Source organism: Canis lupus, chromosome 1, assembly GCF_048164855.1.
Source record: "Canis lupus baileyi chromosome 1, mCanLup2.hap1, whole genome shotgun sequence".
Lineage (NCBI taxonomy): Eukaryota > Metazoa > Chordata > Mammalia > Carnivora > Canidae > Canis > Canis lupus.
This window is the reverse complement of record NC_132838.1, coordinates 41,035,607-41,056,165: the sequence shown is the minus strand read 5'-3', so window position 1 is coordinate 41,056,165 and position 20,559 is coordinate 41,035,607. Positions and strand designations below refer to the sequence as shown.

Here is a 20,559-nt window from a genome sequence, read left to right as displayed (position 1 = left end):
TTACTGAGTCACACAAGGAGACACAATAATGTCTGCCTGGCCTTTTGTGATCTTAAAGCTGACTGGCAGATTCTGATGTTATCAGCCTGATCCAGCTTGATTTCTAGCAGTTACTGATAATCACGTTTAGAATCTTTATTTCATTAGGGGTTGCAAAATGATGATATTGGTGATATCTCAATTATAAGATTCCTTCTTCATGTACTAGCTGCAATCCATCTTCAAAGAACTTGCTCTCTTCAACTACTTAGTACTCTTTGCACAGAAGAAACAAGATAAATAAATAAATTCCCTCTCTACTGGTTTTTAGAACAATGAATTGGTGTCCCTACCAACCTAAAATTTTTTTCAGTATCTTTAACATTTTGATGTGTATCAATTGATTATGATCATTATATCCTATCTTTAGGCTAGTGGGAATGACTTCAAGTTGGCTCATGTATACATGACATGAACCTAGGAGTCTTTCACAGCTTGTTTTCTGATATAACAAGTCCAAAATCATCTTTGAACACTTCCTATCCTAGACCTGGAATCACCTATTTCTCAAAGACACTCTGGTTATTTTTAGTGAGACTTCCTTTAAGTGTAACAAAAGGTGTGGGATGAGTTTCTAAAAGGTTGAAAATCATTGCTTTTTTTGTATATATGCAAATCTGCATTCTCTTCAAAGTTACAAAAGGTCTGACTCATTATTTCCAGTTCTTTAATTTTTCCCCAAGCTTCTTGCACAGACATGGAGATTACAGATAGGATCAAAATATCCCCTACGATCATTTTTCTAACTCTGATTCATTTGCTTCTTCAATTTACTGAGCTTCCATTAGGCAAGCAGAAAGGAATACAACTGCTGCAAAGGATCTCCTAGTCTAGTAGAGGACATTAATATATTCACAAATAATATAATACAGAATGACAGGTGTTTTTTATTTTATTTTTAAAAGATTTTATTCATTTATTCATGAGAGACAGAGAGAGAAAGAGAGAGAGAGAGAGAGACAGAGAGAGAGAGACAGGCAGAGGGAGAAGCAGACTTCATGCAAGGAGTCTGGCGTGGGATCACGCCCTGGGCCGAAGGCAGGCGCCAAACTACTGAGCCACCCAGGGATCCCCATGACAGTTGTTTTAATAAGAATATGGATATGGACTATTGGTGGAGGTCATCTGAAAAGCCTTCAACTAAGGTTACAGGACTTAAATACTAAGTCTTAGAAATACTGAGTAAACACTATTAATGCATTACTTTGAAAAGAAATAGCAAATTTTTAACTTGTAGATTCAATTGTCATTTTAAGAGAATTGAAAAATTCAGTTAAAAAAGGAAAAAAATCAGTGTCAACTATGCAATATTTTTACAGTATTCTAAGATTTAATTATCAAATAGAATGGATAGGAGTAGTTCCAAAAAGAGGAATCTGAGCAGTAAATAAAGCAGCAAGCAGAGGATAGATACCTCCATTCTTCTTTTAAGAAGCAAGATGTTTAAGAGCATATACACAAAGGGCAGCATAGCATTCTTTGACGACTAATTTCTTCTATTTCCTATGCCATGCTTTTTTCACCTAGAAAAGTTCTGAAGGAGTATTTTATAGGGAAGCTCTCTCCAGAGAAAGAAGAGAAGCCTACCCAACCGAGAAAGGGAGAGCAGCTCCCAAAAGAAAAGGCTGTCACCAAATAAAAGATGTTTACAAGTACATTCAGAGGTAGCTAAATTTACCTTTACAGTTTAAAAATATTTCCCCAGGTTTTGGAAGATGTGTTCCCAGAGGAGCATTCCCATTCCTTTCTTTGAACATTTCTTGTTATAGCAGCTAAAACCCACATTACTTGAATGCCCAGAATGATTATCAATTCAATTTAAAATAATGTGGTCTCACAGGTAATTTGCAAGCAAAATGGATTTCATTTTAGTTATCATTAGATGTTGGGAGGCATGCCTCAGGGCGGTTTATCTTTGTAAAACCAGATAAACACTATGAAGGTGTTATTACCAGGAGCCCAAAAGAAATTCAAAATCATTTGTTTTTTTTTTAGTAAAATTGAACACATGCTTATTAATTTAAAAAAATAGATAATTTATATAGATCAAAACAATAGGGAAAGATTAATGTTGAGGTGTCTCACTTCTGCCTCCATCCCTATCTGGCCTGTTCCCTCTTGCTCACTATGGGTGGCTATTTTTATTAATTTTGTCTTTAATCTTTCTGGTATTTCTTTATGCAAATAGAGGCAGATATACACACTTATATTTATTCTCCCATCCTCATTTATTTTTAAAAGATTTTATTTATTTGACAGAGAGTGTGCTCAAGAGAGTGAGGGAGGGGCAGAGGGAAAGGGAGAAGCAGACTCCCTGCTGAGCAGGGAGCCCCTGTTGCTGCGGGGCTTGATCCCAGGACCTGAGCTGAAGGCAGACACATAACCGACCGAGCCATCCAGATGCCCCTCATCCTCACTTATACATACTATCCTGCGTTTTGTTTTAAATACACGGAAAAACCATACTGCAGCACTATTTTTTTCTGAAAATATTTTAAATTCTACAAAATGCTCTATTACTCTCAGTTAAGGTTCTTTAAAATCTCTACAGCTGTGCTATGGGAGAGTATTCTGGATAGTTCCTTCATATTAAGCCTTATAACATTTTATTGAAGGACCTATATTATTTTTCTATTTTTCAGTTACTCACTAAACTCTCTCAATATAGTATTAATTTATTATAAAAGTCTACTTGAAAAGTTAGAAAGAAGTACCTGTGTTCTAGGGGGAAACACCTTCCCTCTCACTATCTCTGTTCCTCCCCATACTTTAACTTCTGACCCCACTCTTTTTTTTTTTTACTTTTCATTTTTTATTTTACATACTGTATCAACTAATGTGGACTGATTAATTCACCAAATATTTATTATAGGTCTACTACTATTATTACTGTTATTAGTAATGACTGCTAACATTTATTGAGCACTCATCATGAATCAAGTATCCTGCCAGTTATTTTACCTGCATTTACCTATATTTAATTCACTGTGAAGTTTTTTATTCCCACTATAGAGATGAGGAAAATGAGGGTCAGAGAGGTTAATTAAATTACTGCTAGTAACTGTTAAAGCTTGAACTCAAGTCTGTTTATCAATAAAACCTATGCTACTTGTTACTTATTCCCCCCCCATTTTTTTAAAAGATATTATTTATTTATTCATGAGACACACAGAGAGAGGCAGAGACACAGGCAGAAGGAGAAGCAGGCTCCATGCAGGGAGCCTGATGTGGGACACAATCCCGGGTCTCCAGGATCATGCCCTGGGCTGAAGGCGGTGCTAAACCACTGAGCCACCTGGGCTGCCCTATTTCCCTCCAATTTGACTAAGGTATGATTAACAAAAATTGTATAATATTAGGCTGTACAATGTGATTTTTAAAAGGTATATACAATGTTATGATTTAATATATTTATACATTGTGAAATGATTATCACAACCAGGTTAATCAGTCATCTACCACTTCACAGTACCCATCCCTCATCTCTGTATGTTTTTAGTGGTGGTGAGAACATTTAAGATCCACTCTTTGCAAATTTCAAGTACACAGTATGGTACCATTAACTCAAAACATATGCTCTTAAACACTATACTCTAGAAAAAGCCAGGGATGTTCAGAGAATTCCAATTAGTTGACGATGTCTGCAGCACAGAATGTGAGGAGGAAGGATGAGGCAAGAGACGAAGCTGCAGAAGGAGGCAGGATTCCAGATCACAGACCTAGTATGCCCTAGTCACAATACATGAACTTTACTCAAGGGTATGGAAAACAATCATGAGGTTTTTATGCAGGCAAATACATGACAATATCTGCATTTAGAAAGACACTTTGGCAGAAGTGATGATAGATTGGAGAACAAAACTGGACAAGACTAAGGGCAGGCGGAGCACTAAAATGTACATATAAAAGGTGATAAGGGCATGAACAAAATGTAGTCACTTGGTGTCAAGTACAGATGTACTTGAGCCTTTAAAAATTTCATACAATTTCAAACTTTAAAAATAATTTGTCGAGTAAATATATGAGCCCAAATTACTTTTTTATATCTCTATTTTTTTACAAGCTGAAAGATAGTTTGTGATAGAAAGACTTCTAATTTAATCAAATGAGAGGGTACAACTCTCACTAAATATTTGGAATTATGGATTTCTAAAATTGTACATACAAGAAAGATGTAAAAATTTATTAGATGGTTAGCAATATTAATTGGAAAACCTACAAGATTAAATTGAAAAATAAAAAAAAAAACACTTTTTTCTTTTGAATTGGGACCTGAGGCATCATTTAAGTCAAATTCCTTTGTTTTACAGACAAAGCAAACTAGAGTATAAAGGAGACATATTACTTGTCAAATCTGCTTGGAGTGCTCATTTGGGATTAGAATCCATGTTTCCTGACTCTTTATTTAATGGTTTTCTCACTTTCATATGAAGATGGAATTGAAAAATGTTCTGGCAAACAGGTGGGGGAAAAGTGAAGCAAGCTCATAGTAAGCATGGACCACGTACCAAAGCTTTCTATTGGGCACCCATGTAGTCCTCAACCCTCCTTTACAAGGTAGGTATGGTCTGTATGCCAGAGAGCTGAAATACCTTGTGAAAGGCCACCAGACTATCAGATACCAGAGTTCATTTCTTTTCATCATAGCACACTAATGCCAACAAGAAGATAAAAGTTTTCTTCCGATGTTAAAAAAAAAAAACAAAAAAAACAAAAAAAAAAAAACAGCAACCCAGGTTTGTATGAATGAGTTCAGAAATCATTGCACACTGACCTGTAACATGCACCTGGATACAACAACTTCAGGTACTTCAGGGAATTTTTGTCGCAGGTCATGTAAAACCTGAAAATCAATTTGGTGGCTTCCTTGGGCCATTCGTATATTGCCTGATCAGGACTATTTGTACAGTAGGCAATTCTAGGCCTTAGTGGAAATAGTACTCATCTCTTCTGTCCAAGCATTTTCTGTGAAAGAAAGAAAAAAAATTTTAATGACAACTGATTAGAGAATGAATATTGTTGTGGGTTTAAAAATTTCAATACATAGGGTACTTGCTTTAGTACCTAACATTTATTTTTTTTTAAGAATTTATTTATTTATTCATGAAAGACACAGAGAGAGAGGCAGAGACATAAGAAGAGGGAGAAGCAGGCTCCATGCAGAGAGCCCAATGTGGGACTCGATCCCGGGACTCCGGGATCACAACCTGAGCCAAAGGCAGACGCTCAACCACTGAGCCACCCAGGAGTCCCTAGTACCTAACATTTCATATAAGTTATCAAAATATTATTTAGTCCTATAATGCTCTCCATACAATAATTTTCAATTATAACTCTTACTGGCAAACTTTTAGACTGTCGAATTCCTATTTGTATGATTTAGGATGGCTGTTCCAAAAGGCATTTAAGAAATTATCGTCAAGGATGTCTTCCCTCATTCTTCTAAAAGGGGAAAATGAATAACTTTATTGACATTTTTCTTAATAATCATAGGACAGCCCTAGATGAGTAATCTTATTTACTCTACTTAAAATTTTTTAAAGTTTGGATCCTGATAAAGTCTGGCTCTACAAATGACTTTGCATGCTTTGTCTAAAAATGACCTATAACCCAATGCACTTGATATCTTAATTTTCAGATATATCAATTCTTAAATGTGCAATGAATTCATCCTCAGGGAATTAGTAGCAATTTACTTCCTGATGTTATTGTTGTTATAAAATCAGCATTTAAAAAATACTAATGTTAGAGCCTCAACCTCAAAGGTCCTGATTTAGTTGGCGGGAGAGCAGCCTGGGTACACAGATTTTTAAAACTTCCCCAAGTAATTCTCATGTGTGGCCAAAGTGGAGAACTATCTACCTAGTTTTTGTTCTTAATGTAAACCATGTTTAGTATCGAAAGCCTCTTTGGGATATAAATAGTATGTAAGTATATTAAACCTAAATAACATATTATAATATTTAAATATCATGCTACTTGCTTAATCATTTCAGTTTATGATAAATTTAACAATGAGACAATCTTTTTAAGACAGACTTATCTGTAGTATTTCTTTTAATTTTGCTAACATAAGCTTAAAAAAGACCAAATTTGTAAACACCATGAATATAGGAATTAGATCTCTTTGTCCCTTTTTGTGTAACTAGCACTGTGTAGGCAGTGTTCAGTGGAGCAGTGGATATTAAAATATTTTTTATTAAATTCAGTTATGGTAGAATCCTGAGTCCTCAACAGAATAGAAGTTCATTTAGATACCATTCACAGTAAATAAAGCCTTTTAGTTTATCATTATTTAATTAAACTCCTTAATTCTTTTGTCTTTGTGACTTTGGCTTAGTTACATCTCAGAGGTAAAAGTGACAATGGGGTATAGAAGAAAAAAGAAGTACTGAAAATTAGTAAAGGATACTTAAAAATTACTAAAGATGTGAACGAGCTACAGCACTGCTCAACTTGAGAAAGCTACCCTTGACTTCATTTCAGTGATGGGCTCATTTCTCTGCCCCTTCCCTCCTCTGGGCTAAAACTACTTGACAGGGATGTTTATACTTAAGTGTCTTCCTTTCCTCCCTACTAATCTCTCTTAAACCCAATCAGGCTTTCACAGTTTTTCTCCACTAAAACTATACTTATTAAAGCTGTCAGAAAACTTCAGGTTGTCAGACCTAAAGAGAGCAGTCCTCAGTGCCTGTCCAACCACAGCTTAGGACCCAGTCAGCCAATCCCTTTTTAAACAAGTGCTTCACTTGGCTTCTGAGATTTATACTCTTCTGGTGTTTCTCCTACCGCTGGCAGCTCCCTCTCAGTTTTGTTAGACCTTCTTCCTTTTCTGGACATCTAAATGTTGGTAGACAATGGAGTTCAGAACTAGTTTCTTTTCAACTACACCTACATTCCTCTGCAGGTAATTCCATCCCAATATACTGCCTTACACACAGGCTTTACAAATTTCTATCTGCAAGGCCAAGGGAGCATTCTTCCTTGAGTTGCACACTAATATAGCCAGTTACCTGCCTGACAGCTCCTTTTGGACAACTAAAACTCACTTCAAACTTAGTATGTCCAAAATTAAACTCTTAATTCCCTCCGCCATCCAAACCAATGCTTCCGTAGTCTTTTTTCATCCCAGTAAATGGTGCCATCATTTATCCAGTTGATCTTTCTTTCATATCCCATTTCGAATCCAGCATCAAGTCTCATTGGCTGTATCTATAAACAATATTTAGAATCTGATCACTTTCTCCCACCTCTGTTATTGTTCTCATCTGAGCTATCGCTGTAATTTACCTAGAGTGCCGCTGCAAAGGTCTCTCAACTGCTTTCCTCCTTGCCTTCACTTTCTGTTCCACACCTGCCCCTTACTCTACTGAGTTTAGTGATCTTTGTGTAAAGTAAATTTGGGCAAAATCCCCTGCTAAAGATCTTACAATACAAGGCCCCTGGCTAAATGCCACCCCTTTGGACTTCACTTCTACCACTCTCCAGGTTGTCTAAGCTCTAGTTGGTTCTAAAAAAGCCACTCTTCCTCCTGTAGGGTTTTTGCATTTGCTGCTCCTTCTGCCTAAAACATTTTATACCCTCAGATACATGCGTGGCCTCCGCTCTTACTTCATTAAGATCTCTGATCAAATGTCACTTTCTCAGAAAGTTTCTTCGACCAATCTCTCTAAAATAATGCCCATCACATCCTCATACCTTGCTTTTCTTCATAGCAAGTCAGTACCTGATATGTATTTATTTATTACTTATCTATCTATTCCCAAAACATTAACTCCACAGGATCAAGAACTTTGAAGTTCACTGCCATACCCCAGGACCTAGGTCAAAGATGTAACATTTGTTGGATGAAATGAAGGTTTTATTGCATGGTTTCTTCATGTTACTTTGCTTCTAAAACACATTTCAAATGATCTAGATCTGGAAATTTTTACACCCTTTGAGAGACAGGCAAATACATTTTCGGTATAATTGAGGACATTTATTAGAGGATAATGAATCATGAATATAAATTCAGACTTATTTCCATTATTAAAACACAAATTTCCAAGATTTTTTGAAAAACTCTTATCACACTTGCTTTCCTTACAAAGATCATCAAGTACACAAACAAGAAGATTGTTCAAACATACAACTGTATTTTAGGGATTATATTTCCCATAATGGCTGAGTAGCTCCTACTAGATCAACTCATAAACAACTTTAAACACCAGACAAAGCATAAAAGCAACTACTTGAAGGCAGAAGGCATAAACAGCAATAGAAGGATGATAGGCAGGAGAAGTCGGGGGGAGTCAGTACTTAGAAGGTAACAAACAGCATGGAGTGATTTTCCTTTTTTTTTTTTAAATGGCGTTTAGCCAAAGAGTAGGCCCCAGATGGTTTGGGTAGCTGAAACCTAGACAGAGAACCTACAGCCTTACTCACTTAATTAGCCAAAGGTTAGACTTTGGCATAATCGCAACAGCTGAAAGCCTAGTAAGTAAATCACAGAAAGAAAGAAAGGAGCACCAAATCCTATGTATAAATTCTGCACACATCTCTGATCCCAAATTACACATATGTGAGATTCCAAGCAACCTGGCCAAAGCTAAAATAACAGATTTCAGAGTTTGTAGCTAGAAGTTCAGCCAAGTTAACTGCCTACTAATGTAAGCAGGCAAGCAAGCAAACAAGCAAGCAAGCAAGGAAACCAACCAAACATTAATACTCACTACTGGAGGAACAAAATAGAATCCAGAGTCTCTACATGTCATTCAAAAGAAACATGTAAAAAATAGGAAAAACTGACCCATACTCAAGAGAGAAGGCAACCAAGAGAGACCAAGATGACCCAGAGGCTAGAATTACTAGCACATAAGGATTCTAAAGCAGCTACTTTATGCTGAAAGATGTGAGGGCAAATATGCTTGAATCTCAGTTAAAAAGAAAAAGAAAAAAACAAAAAACAAAAAACTTGTTAAAAAAGAGAGGAGAACCAAATACAAGTTCAAAAAATGAAAAATAAAATGCCTGAGATAAAAAATTTACTAGGTAGATTTAACCATATGTTGGAAATACCAGAATAGTTAGTGAACTTGAAGATAAAGCCATAGAAATTATTCCAATCAGAAATTTTTCCATGGAGGAAAAATTAATGACTGAGGGTGGGGAGGAAGAGAATGTCAGGGACCTGTGGGAAAATATCACAAAGTCTAAGGTACTTAAAACTGGAGAGCCAGAAGGATAGGGGACAGTGAGATAGAAAATAACTATTTGAAGAAACAGTGGCTAAAAATTTCTTCAAGTTAGTAAAAGATAAATTTACAGATCATGAAGATCTTGATTACCTCCCCGGACACTCTGGTGGCTGCCACTGGTTGGGGGTCATCCCACACATAAGGCAGAAGATGGTGGCTGCAAAGATGACAAAACAGTTGCTAGAATCAATCAACTCTAGGCTCTCCAGATCAACTCAAGGCTCAAACTCCTCATGAAAAGTGAAAGTCCTTGCTAGGGCAGGAGCCAATGCTAAAGATGATCAGAACCAGTCACCCTCACTAACAACTGCCCAGCCTTGAGGAAATCTGAAACAGTATTACACCCCAAGGGCCAAAAATGGTGTCCGTCACTATGGTGGCGATACTACTGAATTGGGGCTCGGCATGTGGAAAACTCTGCAGAGTATATATATACTGACTATCACTGATCCAGGGGATTCTAATATCACTAGAAGTACATTAGAACACACTGGTAAAAAGCAAAATGCTTAATAAAACCAGCCAGAGCTTGTTTTCAACAACAACAACACAAAAACAAATAAAAAGATCTTACTCAAGAATATCAAAGCCTAAACAGGTTAGGCTCAAGCCCTCAAGAGGAAAAGCCCAGAAAAACCACACATAGGCCTAACTGTCCAACTGCTGAAAAGCAAAGAAAATGTTGAAAGCAGCAAAAGAAATGACAGAGGGAAACAATTCCAATGATGTCGACTTGTCATCAGAAATTATGGAGGTCAAAAGACAGTCAAATGACATTATGTATGTGCTGAAAGAAAAAACATCAACTCACATTCTATATCCAGCAAGAGTAAACTTTTTTTTTTTAATGCTTTCTTTATTTTTATTTATTTATTCATGAGAGACAGGCAGAGAGAGAAACAGGCTCCATGCAGAAAGCCCGATATGGGACTCGATCTGGGGACTCCAGGATCACTTCCTGGGCAGAAGGCAAATGCTTAACCGCTAAGCCACCCAGGCATCCCAAGAAGTGAGAGTAGTCTCTAAGGACAAGGCAAGATAAGTGTTTTTAATGTAGCCTTTGTGGTGAGTAAATAAATTTTACAACTAAATTCATTATTGAAACAAACAATAGGTGGGATTTAATTTCAAAAGGAAAACCATGCAATATAACTTAATCTGGAAAATTATTTCTAATAATAAATGGAAACATATTTTCTATAACTGAGATGCAGCATGACTGATCTTTGGAGAAAATAATCATACTTTCTAGAAATGTTTCTAGCATTTGGTACAAAGTGTTGGCACATGAACTGTCACCACCTCAAGTGATCTGAGAGAATTAATTTCTTAAGGTTTCTAAATAGTAGAATAGATACAATACTACAGAATCTAACAGTAAATATACTGGAAAGCCTTATAAAAATGTGCCTTATTTTTTCCTTTCTTAAAGATTATGTAAACAATTTGTTTTTGACCTCTCAACAATTATCGTGTCGGTGCAGAGTACTAAGTACAGTAAAACAGCTCACCGACACCTTAAGCTATGATAGTTAGCAAGTCTTCATGTTCACCATCATTTGTCATAGTGATTTTTTCCAGGACTGTAAGTATGTAACACAGCTAATTTTTTAAACTGTACCCACAAGAAGAGAGACCATGGTCCTCGATGAAAAAAACAACAAAGAGAAAAGCAACAGGACTTCTAGGTCTGATTCATTTATGAGGCAACTAGATACAAAAACTGGAATAATCCTCCTCTAATTATCCACAACCCATACATTCAAAGAGTGCCTAAAATGCAGCAGATACTGTGCCAAAGATAAAGTATACTCCATGTCCTTGCTCTCCAGTCACAGAAACTCCTGTATCAGAGGCACATCGACACAAGTTTCTAATTCAGATAGCTTATTGGAACTTGCACACTATTTTATCTTCTGTCTGCTTCCTGCTGCCAGCTTAGTCTAGCTTGTGGCTATCATATTTGTTCATATTCAGAGACAGAGAGTATGGTACATGAGGAAAAACTGTGGAGAGCAGAGAGCAAGAAAAAGGGCCCAAGTCATGAGGTACCTTCGAGGCTATTACAATTTGGAAGTTTTGTCTTCAGAGTAATGGACGACCACTGAAGATTTAAGCTCAGAGTCAGGGAAGGGGACCCTATCAAGAAATCATGTATGCATGACAAATGGCTACCGTATGCAGAAAAGGGCAAAATATATGAGAAGCCCTGTTAGAAAACCACTGCTGGAGGCTAGCTGGGAAATGCTAATAGCTTGTGTCTGCAGAAACAGCAGTGGAGGCTGAGCAGAAGGAAAACCTGAAGGGATATTTAGGAAGTAAAAATTAATGCAATTTGTTGGATTAAATATTGGGGTGAAGAAGTAGGTGACAAGGTTGGTTTCGGATAATGACTGATAGAATAGGACCAAGGAAACAAAAGAGCAGATTACTTGGTGTGGTTTTGAACACACTGAGTCTCAGGCACCTTTAAAACACCCAAAAAGATGTTATCACAGAAGGAATAGAGATTGATGGGTCCAGGGCTCAGAGAGTAGGTCTGGGCTGCAGATAAACATCTGAGAAGCATCTCTGGTGCTGGCATTAATTAAAACCTGAGTGCTGTAAATAATCCTACTATATAATTTAAGAACACCTAAAGAAAAATATTCTTGGTTATATTATATATAAAACATTATACAGTCATTATTAATTCTTCCCTAAAGGTCAACATTCCTTTCAGTCTAAACAACTAAACAGTATATACCAAAAAAAAAAAAAAAAAAAAAAAAAATTAAAAGACCTTATTTATCTAGAAAATATTTTAACAGGACATATTCTATAATGAAAAATTTAAATAAAACTGTAAAGACAAAAACATGTACACAGTTTACAAGTCAAATAGTACTATAAAATTTATCAGGAAACCATCAACTTCTAAGACCTCATGCCTTCCTACTCTTATTCTGTTCTATAGAGTAAACCCTATCAACACTGGGCTGTTTCTCCATATTCCTACATAAGACGATCATAAGGTTATTTCTTGGTTTTTACACATTATCTATGGATTTTACACATTATCTATGGATTTCCTACTGTAGATAATGAAGATTTAGCTTTGCAACTCAGTTCCCATATATACACACCACCATGCTTCTCGACTCCTATGCCTATCTGCCCAATTACTTATTTCACAATTTTTGCTTAAATCCATATTCAGAGTTTATATTACTTTTTCTTGGGTAAATACTGTTAGCCTAGCCAGTTGGTCTACTATAGGGGATGAGCTCCATCTCCAAGGTACTTTCTCATACTGGCATTTGGGAAGAAAAGTGTGAGTGTTCTTAATGAAAAAATATAGAATATTAATCACATGTGGCCAAAAATTAGTTTTCCATCAAGTACAATAAACAACAAAGCTTTTACAGTTCTCATCCCATGGGAAATGAGAAAAAGGGGGTAAGATAGGGTGAGGTGAGGTTAAGAGGAATCACTACTATTCTACTGAAGTTACAGATTCAGATGAGATACACTGCTTTCTAGCAAACTGCCTTGACAGTGACTATGGACATAGTAAAAGTGTATCAAAGATTAAAGTTGACTGCTCCTGTTCAGGAGGTGCCATACATACAAAGTAAAGTTTTATTAAAATGAAAAGAACAAATGATGAGATCCAACTTTAAAAATAAAAGGAGTAATTGATAATGTACCTTGTATAAACTACTTAGATCTACAAAATTTAAACCTGACAAAGTACTGACTTTTGCTAGTGTAAGATCTTATCAAAAAAAGAAATCAGTGAATAAATTAAATGTTACTCTGAGATAGACTTAAAATTTTCCCAAAGAATAGAATTTCAAGAAACAGTATTCTATTTTAGCCATCCTTTTCTAAAATTCTCTGGTGAAAGAACATGCTATGCTAATGGTTAAAAGCAGAGAAACATTGCTACATATTTCAACCTCAATTCTGTATTAGTGGGCACTGTTTCATTTAATGAGACAAATGAGATAATGTATATAAAATGCACAGTATTGGACACATAGTGGTGGCTGCTTAAATATAAATTTAGGATTCTGTAATTTGTGGTTACTTACTTAGGAAACTGAATCTGCCACTTGCAGTATCTTCTTGGGCAAATCATTTAACTTCTCTGTGCCTCAGTCTCCTCATCTATAAAGTGGCGATGATAGAGTAGCTACCTCATATTATGAAATTAAATAATACATATAAAATAATTTTTAAATAGCGAGAGTAAGCAAACAAGTAAATAAAATAGCTTATGCAAGTACTAGTCACTAATACTATCATTTCTTCTTTGTAAAAGGAGAAAAGAGCTCAAGGAATTTCAAGGATTAGTGGTAACACAGTAAAAGTAAATTGCAATGCACTTGCCTGGCCTGTAGCAAAAAAAATACACATTGGTAGTAATAATTATTTATGCTAAATACCATGAATTCCTACAAAGTACAAAGGAACAAAACCTTAGCAAACAGGACTGCATGCTAACCTGGCTGTAGAATACTGAAAAAGTTGACTGAACCTTTGAAGCCTTCCTCTTCCAAGTATATGGACAAATAACTCATGTAACTAGGAAACTCAGGCAAAGCTCCCTGAAAAACCAAACAGTACTAGGCTGTACACAAGTGCCAGAGAAGTGGTATAAATTGTGTTATATGTGTTTAAAGGACTCTCTGGGCTGAAGGAAGGTGGGGGTGGGGGGGTAGGGATCTATAATCATGGGTACTTAGGAAGTTTAAGAATATAAAAAAGAATGAAATCTGGCCATTTGCAACAACACGGATGGATCTAAAGGTGTATAATACTGAGTGAAATAAGTCAAAGAAAGACCAAACAAACACCACATGATTTCACTCTATGTGTGCATTAAGAAATAAAACAAAAAAAAGAGAGAAACCAAAAACAGATTCTTAACTATACAGAACAAAGTGGTAGTTACCAGAGGGGCAGTGGGTAGGGGGATGAATGAAACAGGTGAAGGGGATTAAGAGTATACTTATTATGTACAGAACTGGTGAGTTCATATACTGTACACTTGAAACTAATAGAACTATATGCTAACTAAATTGAAATTAACATTAGAAAAGGATTTTATTTATTTGACAGAGTGAAAGCACAAGTAGGGGGAGCAGCAGACAGAGGGAGAGGGAGAAGCAGGCTCCCCATTGAGCAGGGAGCCCCGAACGTGGGGCTCAATCCCAGGACCCTGGGAAGCAGATGCTTAACTGACTGAGCCACCCAGGTGCCCTGGAAACTAACTTTTTTTTTTTTTAAAGGTTAAAGTATGAAGACAACTAAATAGGAGGCAGATTCTGGAGATAGTGAACCAGTCATCTGCTTGGCTAGAAGAAAGGAGGGACAGAAGGGGTGGAAAGTGGTTACAGAAGATGAGAAAGGCCTTTATTATAGAAGACCTTCATTGAGATACAAGAACATTAAAGTTTTAATATTTTATATAAAACTTTAGAGAAAAGCCTGTTGCCCAGTAGACTTTGTTAGACTTCCTCTTCCATCTAATTTTATTTCTTAAAACCAATCCTTGACAACAAACAAAATTCTTTATACAAGTACTGTTAGTCCCAAAATGGAAAGACTACATTGTCCACTGCTGTATCCTAAATACTTAGAAAGTATACACCAAATAATAGATGCTCAGTAAATACTTGCTGCAATAAATCTCCATGCATCAGATAATGTCTAGATTTTGAAGACGACTATAAAAAGTGGCATGTATCTATCCATTACCCTCAGCTGTAAGTCAATGCTGCTATAGTTACTTGTTTTGGAACTGCAAATTTGTTCTTATGCAATTGATATAGTAGGGAACAATTTCAGCATTAAGTGAATTTTGCTATGATTTCACCAGCAAGAAACACTAGGTGAATACAGAAAAACCACACTTAGCTGAAACAAGCTGCTTGTAAATACACAAAATGTAACTATGAACACACCTCAAATACCTGCCATCTCAGTTCACCATGTCTTCATATGGTCCCACCTATCCACATCTTGTGTTACAACTTTCCTCCTGATTTTAGGAAACACTTCTTCAACCACTTCCAATAACAAGCTGCCACATCTATGCTCACTTCCACAAGCAAACTTCAAGACTTTATCAAAGTACAATATCTTTTGTATATTGTGTATGAGTACATATTTCTTAATCATTTAACATGTTTAAAACTATACTGTCATTTTCTAAGGTTCCTATCTTTTTTTAATGTTCTCTGATAGTCATTGAGTGTTGTATCCTGAATTCCACTTTTTCCATAAGCCCTGTGGCTTTTTTCTTCATGATTTACATAGCACAGTGATTTTTAGAAACACGTATGTTAAATTTTAACAGAACTATGTACTGCAAAGCCCTTCTGACCTCAACGACTGTGAACTTCTCCAAGATGCCTACTGCGAGGCAGAATGTTTCAACTTCTCTATTTATTGTCAAAATGATGTTAATAGTTTTTCATAACTATGACAGTTTGTGTGTCTTCTGTGGATTGGCTGACATTATCAGACTGTGGATGAGCTATTCTTAAAGAGTATCTTCATCAGAGAAAGAAGCATTGGTAATGCAGTAAGAATAGTTGAATGATGCTATCATTTAAAAAATTAAGGTTAAAGCAAATTTTGAAACCTTCTAGGCTTAATATGATTTCAGAATTAAACCTTAAAAATATATATTTTCTAATTACATACACTATTTTAATTACTTTTTACTCTACTGATACCTTATCTAAGCATGTCATCAAATGCTCTAGTTAGGTAATAGTTGATGCACTTCACATCCGATTAATCTCAAAAGAATTTACAAATGTCATTAATTGAACGTGAAAAATTTCAACAAAGTTTTAAGAGCAAATTATTAGAATTATATTTCTTGGAGCATTATGTTACCACTTTACTAAGGCAAAGCAAACCCCACCTCCACCAAATCTACAATATTGTTATTTTCAAGAGTTAAAATGCAACTATAGCTATGCAATTAAAATCTAAAATTCAAATACTATCACTATTTAAGCCTAAGAGCAAGATAATTATAACCCACATTTAACATAAACTTTAGCATGAAACAGTTGTAATATTGAACCACTTTACATAGGCAGTTATTTGCATAAAAATAAAGTAACAGAAACATACCATCTCAGTCATCTAAATGCTACTTACTTTAAATTTAGCTATCATGTTCGGCTTTTGTGTTATTTAAAAGCCTGAAAGGAGCAAAGGATTATGTTAGCAGAAAATTGATTTCTCAACTTTAAAATCCTGCAATAATTTACTTTGTAAAGGAAAAAACAAACATCAAAGGTTGAAGTACATAATGATCTATACACTATCTCCTCTTAAAAAGAAAATGTTCCAATTTCTTTTAATACATTGCCTCAAGTCCATGAATTTCTTATGGTTAAAAGGTCTACTAGTTATAAGTTCTTCTAAAAGAATGTGCAAGTCAGCCACACTTGGCAATTTATGTATTGTGGTTTTGTGGTGAGTGCTACCATTTTCTAAAGATCAAGAAAAGTGCAATAAATCTAAGACAGAATGGTTATAATTCATCAAAACATATTATATAACTAACTACCTTGTGTGTATTTTCCAATTCATATCTCATTACTTTTTTCCAATACATTAGGGCTTTAAGATGGGAGACAAAATTATTTTTCAGTGTCTCCTTTCTACTGTAATTTTTGGATAATCCATCCTGTGCATAATATCTTTAAAAGAAAATATAATATAAATAAATGATGACAATAAGTTCCTATTATGGATAAGAGGGAAAAAGAGAGGATAAAGGAAGATAAAAGTACTTGGAAGGACTGGTTTGCATCTTATATCAACCATAAACATCTGTAATGAATCAACGAACTCAATGGCATGTGAAGATTCTAATAAGCTAGTTAAAATATAATCTAAAATGGCATCTTAATATGAAGAGTGAGAGAAACCTACGAGAAGTTTCATCAACTGATCCCCATGCAGTTCTAAATACTTACTGGGGGGCAGCCTGGGTGGCTCAGCGGTTTAGCACCGCCTTCAGCCCAGGGATCCTGGAGACCCGGGATGGGAGTCCCATGTCGGGTTCCCTGCATGGAGCCTGCTTCTCCCTCTGCCTGTGTCTCTGCCTCTCTCTCTCTATGTCTCTCATGAATAAATAAATAAAAATCTTTAAAAAAAAAATTTACTGGGCCCCATGTTTTTTTTGGTACATCTCCTATAACTTTATCCATCTTCCTTCTAATGTCATGGCCCTCAACAGACTTCTCCCCAGAGTGGACTTCTGGTCAGGTACTAGATATGTGTTGTGCTACCGCATTGGGCATGTGTCAATTATGTTCATGAATTAGACATAGTGTAAATAGATAGGTATTTTAAATTGGCAATTTTGAAATTATACGTATAAACCTGCTTGGTAATATGACTGTGGTGAATGGAGACTACCAAGCCTGCTAATGGAGAAAATATATAAAAATTTATCTGTAAAGAACAATTAAATAAAATACTTCATTACTATAACAGTATTCAGAACTTTAAAAAGAAATTACAGAGAATTCAAATGAACAAAGGTAAAATTGGTAAAATTATTAAATTGAACCAAATCTCTAAAACACAACACAATGCAAAAAATAAATAAATAAAAAATAAAATAAAATAAAACACAACACAATGCAATCTCATTTTGTTTTGCATGTGTCTATCTTTGAAATCTTACACTGTGAAACTGTTCTATGTAGTTGGCTATTAGTCTTGTTATAGTTCCGGTGAATGAATTTTTTATTAGATGGTCAAGAGTAATCTCAGATCTATACAGAAACTTTTATTAGCAAATTTATTATATATATATATAATATACATATATTTAAATCTATTTCATAATTCAATTTAGATACCCTTAAAGAATTTTGATTTAATATTTTTAATTGTATAATATAACTGAATAAAGAACCAGAAATCCCATCCTACAAACACCCATAAATCTGGAGTTTCCTAATAGGAAATTTGAACTGTAAAATATACATAAAGGTGACAATCTACTTAACATTTTTATTTATGAACCTATTTTCTTATTTATCATTTTTATATTTTTCAATATGTACTATATGCACTGCTTACTCAAGCTTTGTTGAGTGCCTGCTACTTATTCTACACTACAGTGGGTGCTGAGAGAATAAAATAAAGGCACAGTTGCATATGTTCAAGAAATTTACATTTTAGTAGGGGAAGACAAAACATTCAATAAATAAATGTAATAAGAAGTTGTTACAGATAAAATGTGCAGAAAAGGGGAAACGAAGGGCCAGTCTATTTTGAGGGAAGGGGAGGACTTAAGGAAAGGATTCATTATACCAGGGCACACCTAAGCAGGGTCTTGGAAGATAAAATGTGTTCACTAGGTAGACAGGTGAGAGGGAAAGAATATTTCAGGCACAGGCAGTTGCTGAGGGAAGATTTAAAGGAGTGAAATGGCATGGAAGTTCAGGAAGCCCTAAGTAGTTGGCTAATGTTGAAGTGCAGGGAGTGAGATTCACAGGGAGACAGTGTGATGCAAGAGGAGGCTGTAGAAGTGAGGTAAGGATGGGCATATCACACAAGATTTTAATGGCCCTTCTCTGCATCATACATGCTGCCTCCCACAAGTCAGCACAAACAATATGCCTCTCACTTTCTCGATTCATGTGATTTATCTCTGAAGTTCCAGGCCCTGCCACCAAAACCCACCACCATGCCCCAGTGGCGGGCATGTCTTCAGCCAGCAACAGGTACTCTATGCCATTTGCAGGTATATGAGCTACAATGAAGCTTAAGAGGAAGAAGTGCCTAAAACTTACTAAGGAAAGGCAGGGGAAACATCACAAAGAATGCTGTGCTTGAGTTTAGTCAGGAATAATAAAGGTCTTACAGGTTATCTCTGACAACTGTTGGTTATTGGGGCAAAGGCCATGAAAGAACATGATAAATTTGAAGAATTATGGCTGAGTGGAGCAGAGAAATAAGGTTGAAAAGGTGTGTAATCTTCAGTGAAAACTGTACAGATTCCTGATAATGCAGAAAATACATCTAAAAAAAATTCCACTGGCCTGAACTACTTTTTGGCCACCTTTATTTCTGGGGACCATTCTATAAACACTGCCCACTCTATCCCATGCAGTGTGCTCTAAATCAGCAAAGATGAATAAAATAGAATCCTTGCTTTTGAAAAGATTATAATTTAGAATTCAGATTTATACTGGACTTCCTATAAACATATGTATCTATTATCTCACTTTATCTTCCCCACATGTGAAGCAGAGACAACTGTTACACCATTCCTTTTAACGGAAGAGAATCATATGTAGACACATTAGGAGATATATACACAGCTCCCACTAAGTGAGTTGTGGATCAGAATTCTAAACCATCAGTTCATAACTGTGGTGTCCCTAACCCACTGCTACTGCAATCAGCTGTGAGGTGGGCTGAATGAAATCTGTTACAAATACTAAAGTACTGGAGGTCTCCTTTATCGATAAAAGAATCTAATCTTGAGACAAACACGTTTAATTTCAATGTGTATTACTAAAAACAACCTCTATCGAGGCATGAATAAGTACATTATTGTATAGCAATATGAAGGAATACCATGCAGCTGTTTTTTTTTTTTTTTTAAAGTGGACTAAGATATCCAAACAATTAAATGGAAAGACCTTTTACGACTTTAATGAAAGAAAAAAGATGCAGAATTCATGTGTAAGGATATCCTTTGTGGTTAGGGAAAAAAAAGAGGGGGGATACAAAAAATAGATTTTAAAAAGCTGTTATATGAATACACAGGAAAAGTTCTGAAAGAACACACTATTTTGGAGAGGGCAAGGTAAAGGGACACGTGGATGGTAGACGATCCATCATTCTTTGTATTCTGATATATAGGCAGGAGAATAAGAGTAGAATAATTTCAAAGTACCTGTACTTAGCCAACTATATATACTTCCAAATAGAACCTATGGTTATCAATGCTGAAACTGTTACTGTTTCAGTTAACAGCTGCAACAATTCTGTCTTTTCCAGATATCTGACAGATGAGATCTATAGTTACATTTTGATTTAAATGTTATGTATGGGCTGTAAGTTTAGGTTCAGTCCTGTTGAAACAAAAAAGCCCGGTCCTCCTCCCCCCCTTTTTTTTCAACCAAGGCTAACTCAATGTAACTAATGTGCAGCTTTCAAACTGAGAAAGTACTCATCCACCAATGGGATGGTTTAACTGTTTAAAAGAAAAAGGCAGGTGGTAGTAGAAAAAGGAGGTTTA

At 35.6% G+C, this 20,559-nt stretch overlaps 1 protein-coding gene across 9 annotated transcripts in view; it reads right to left on the bottom strand.

The window, feature by feature from the left end:
- The window catches only part of TAB2 (TGF-beta activated kinase 1 (MAP3K7) binding protein 2), a 91,134-nt gene that overhangs the window by 44,315 nt on the left and 26,260 nt on the right, over nt 1-20,559 (bottom strand). For 5 of the 9 annotated variants that reach the window (XM_072827679.1, XM_072827730.1, XM_072827711.1 and 2 more), the window contains one exon: nt 4,814-5,004. The exons of 2 other annotated variants lie outside the window; for them this stretch is intronic. In XM_072827679.1, the coding sequence (XP_072683780.1) occupies nt 4,814-4,915 (102 nt within the window). In that variant the 5' untranslated portion in view covers nt 4,916-5,004. Of the gene's footprint in view, nt 1-4,813; nt 5,005-13,354; nt 13,456-16,442; nt 16,487-20,559 lie in introns of all 9 variants that reach the window. 2 more of the 9 variants (XM_072827703.1, XM_072827696.1) reach the window with 2 other exon arrangements.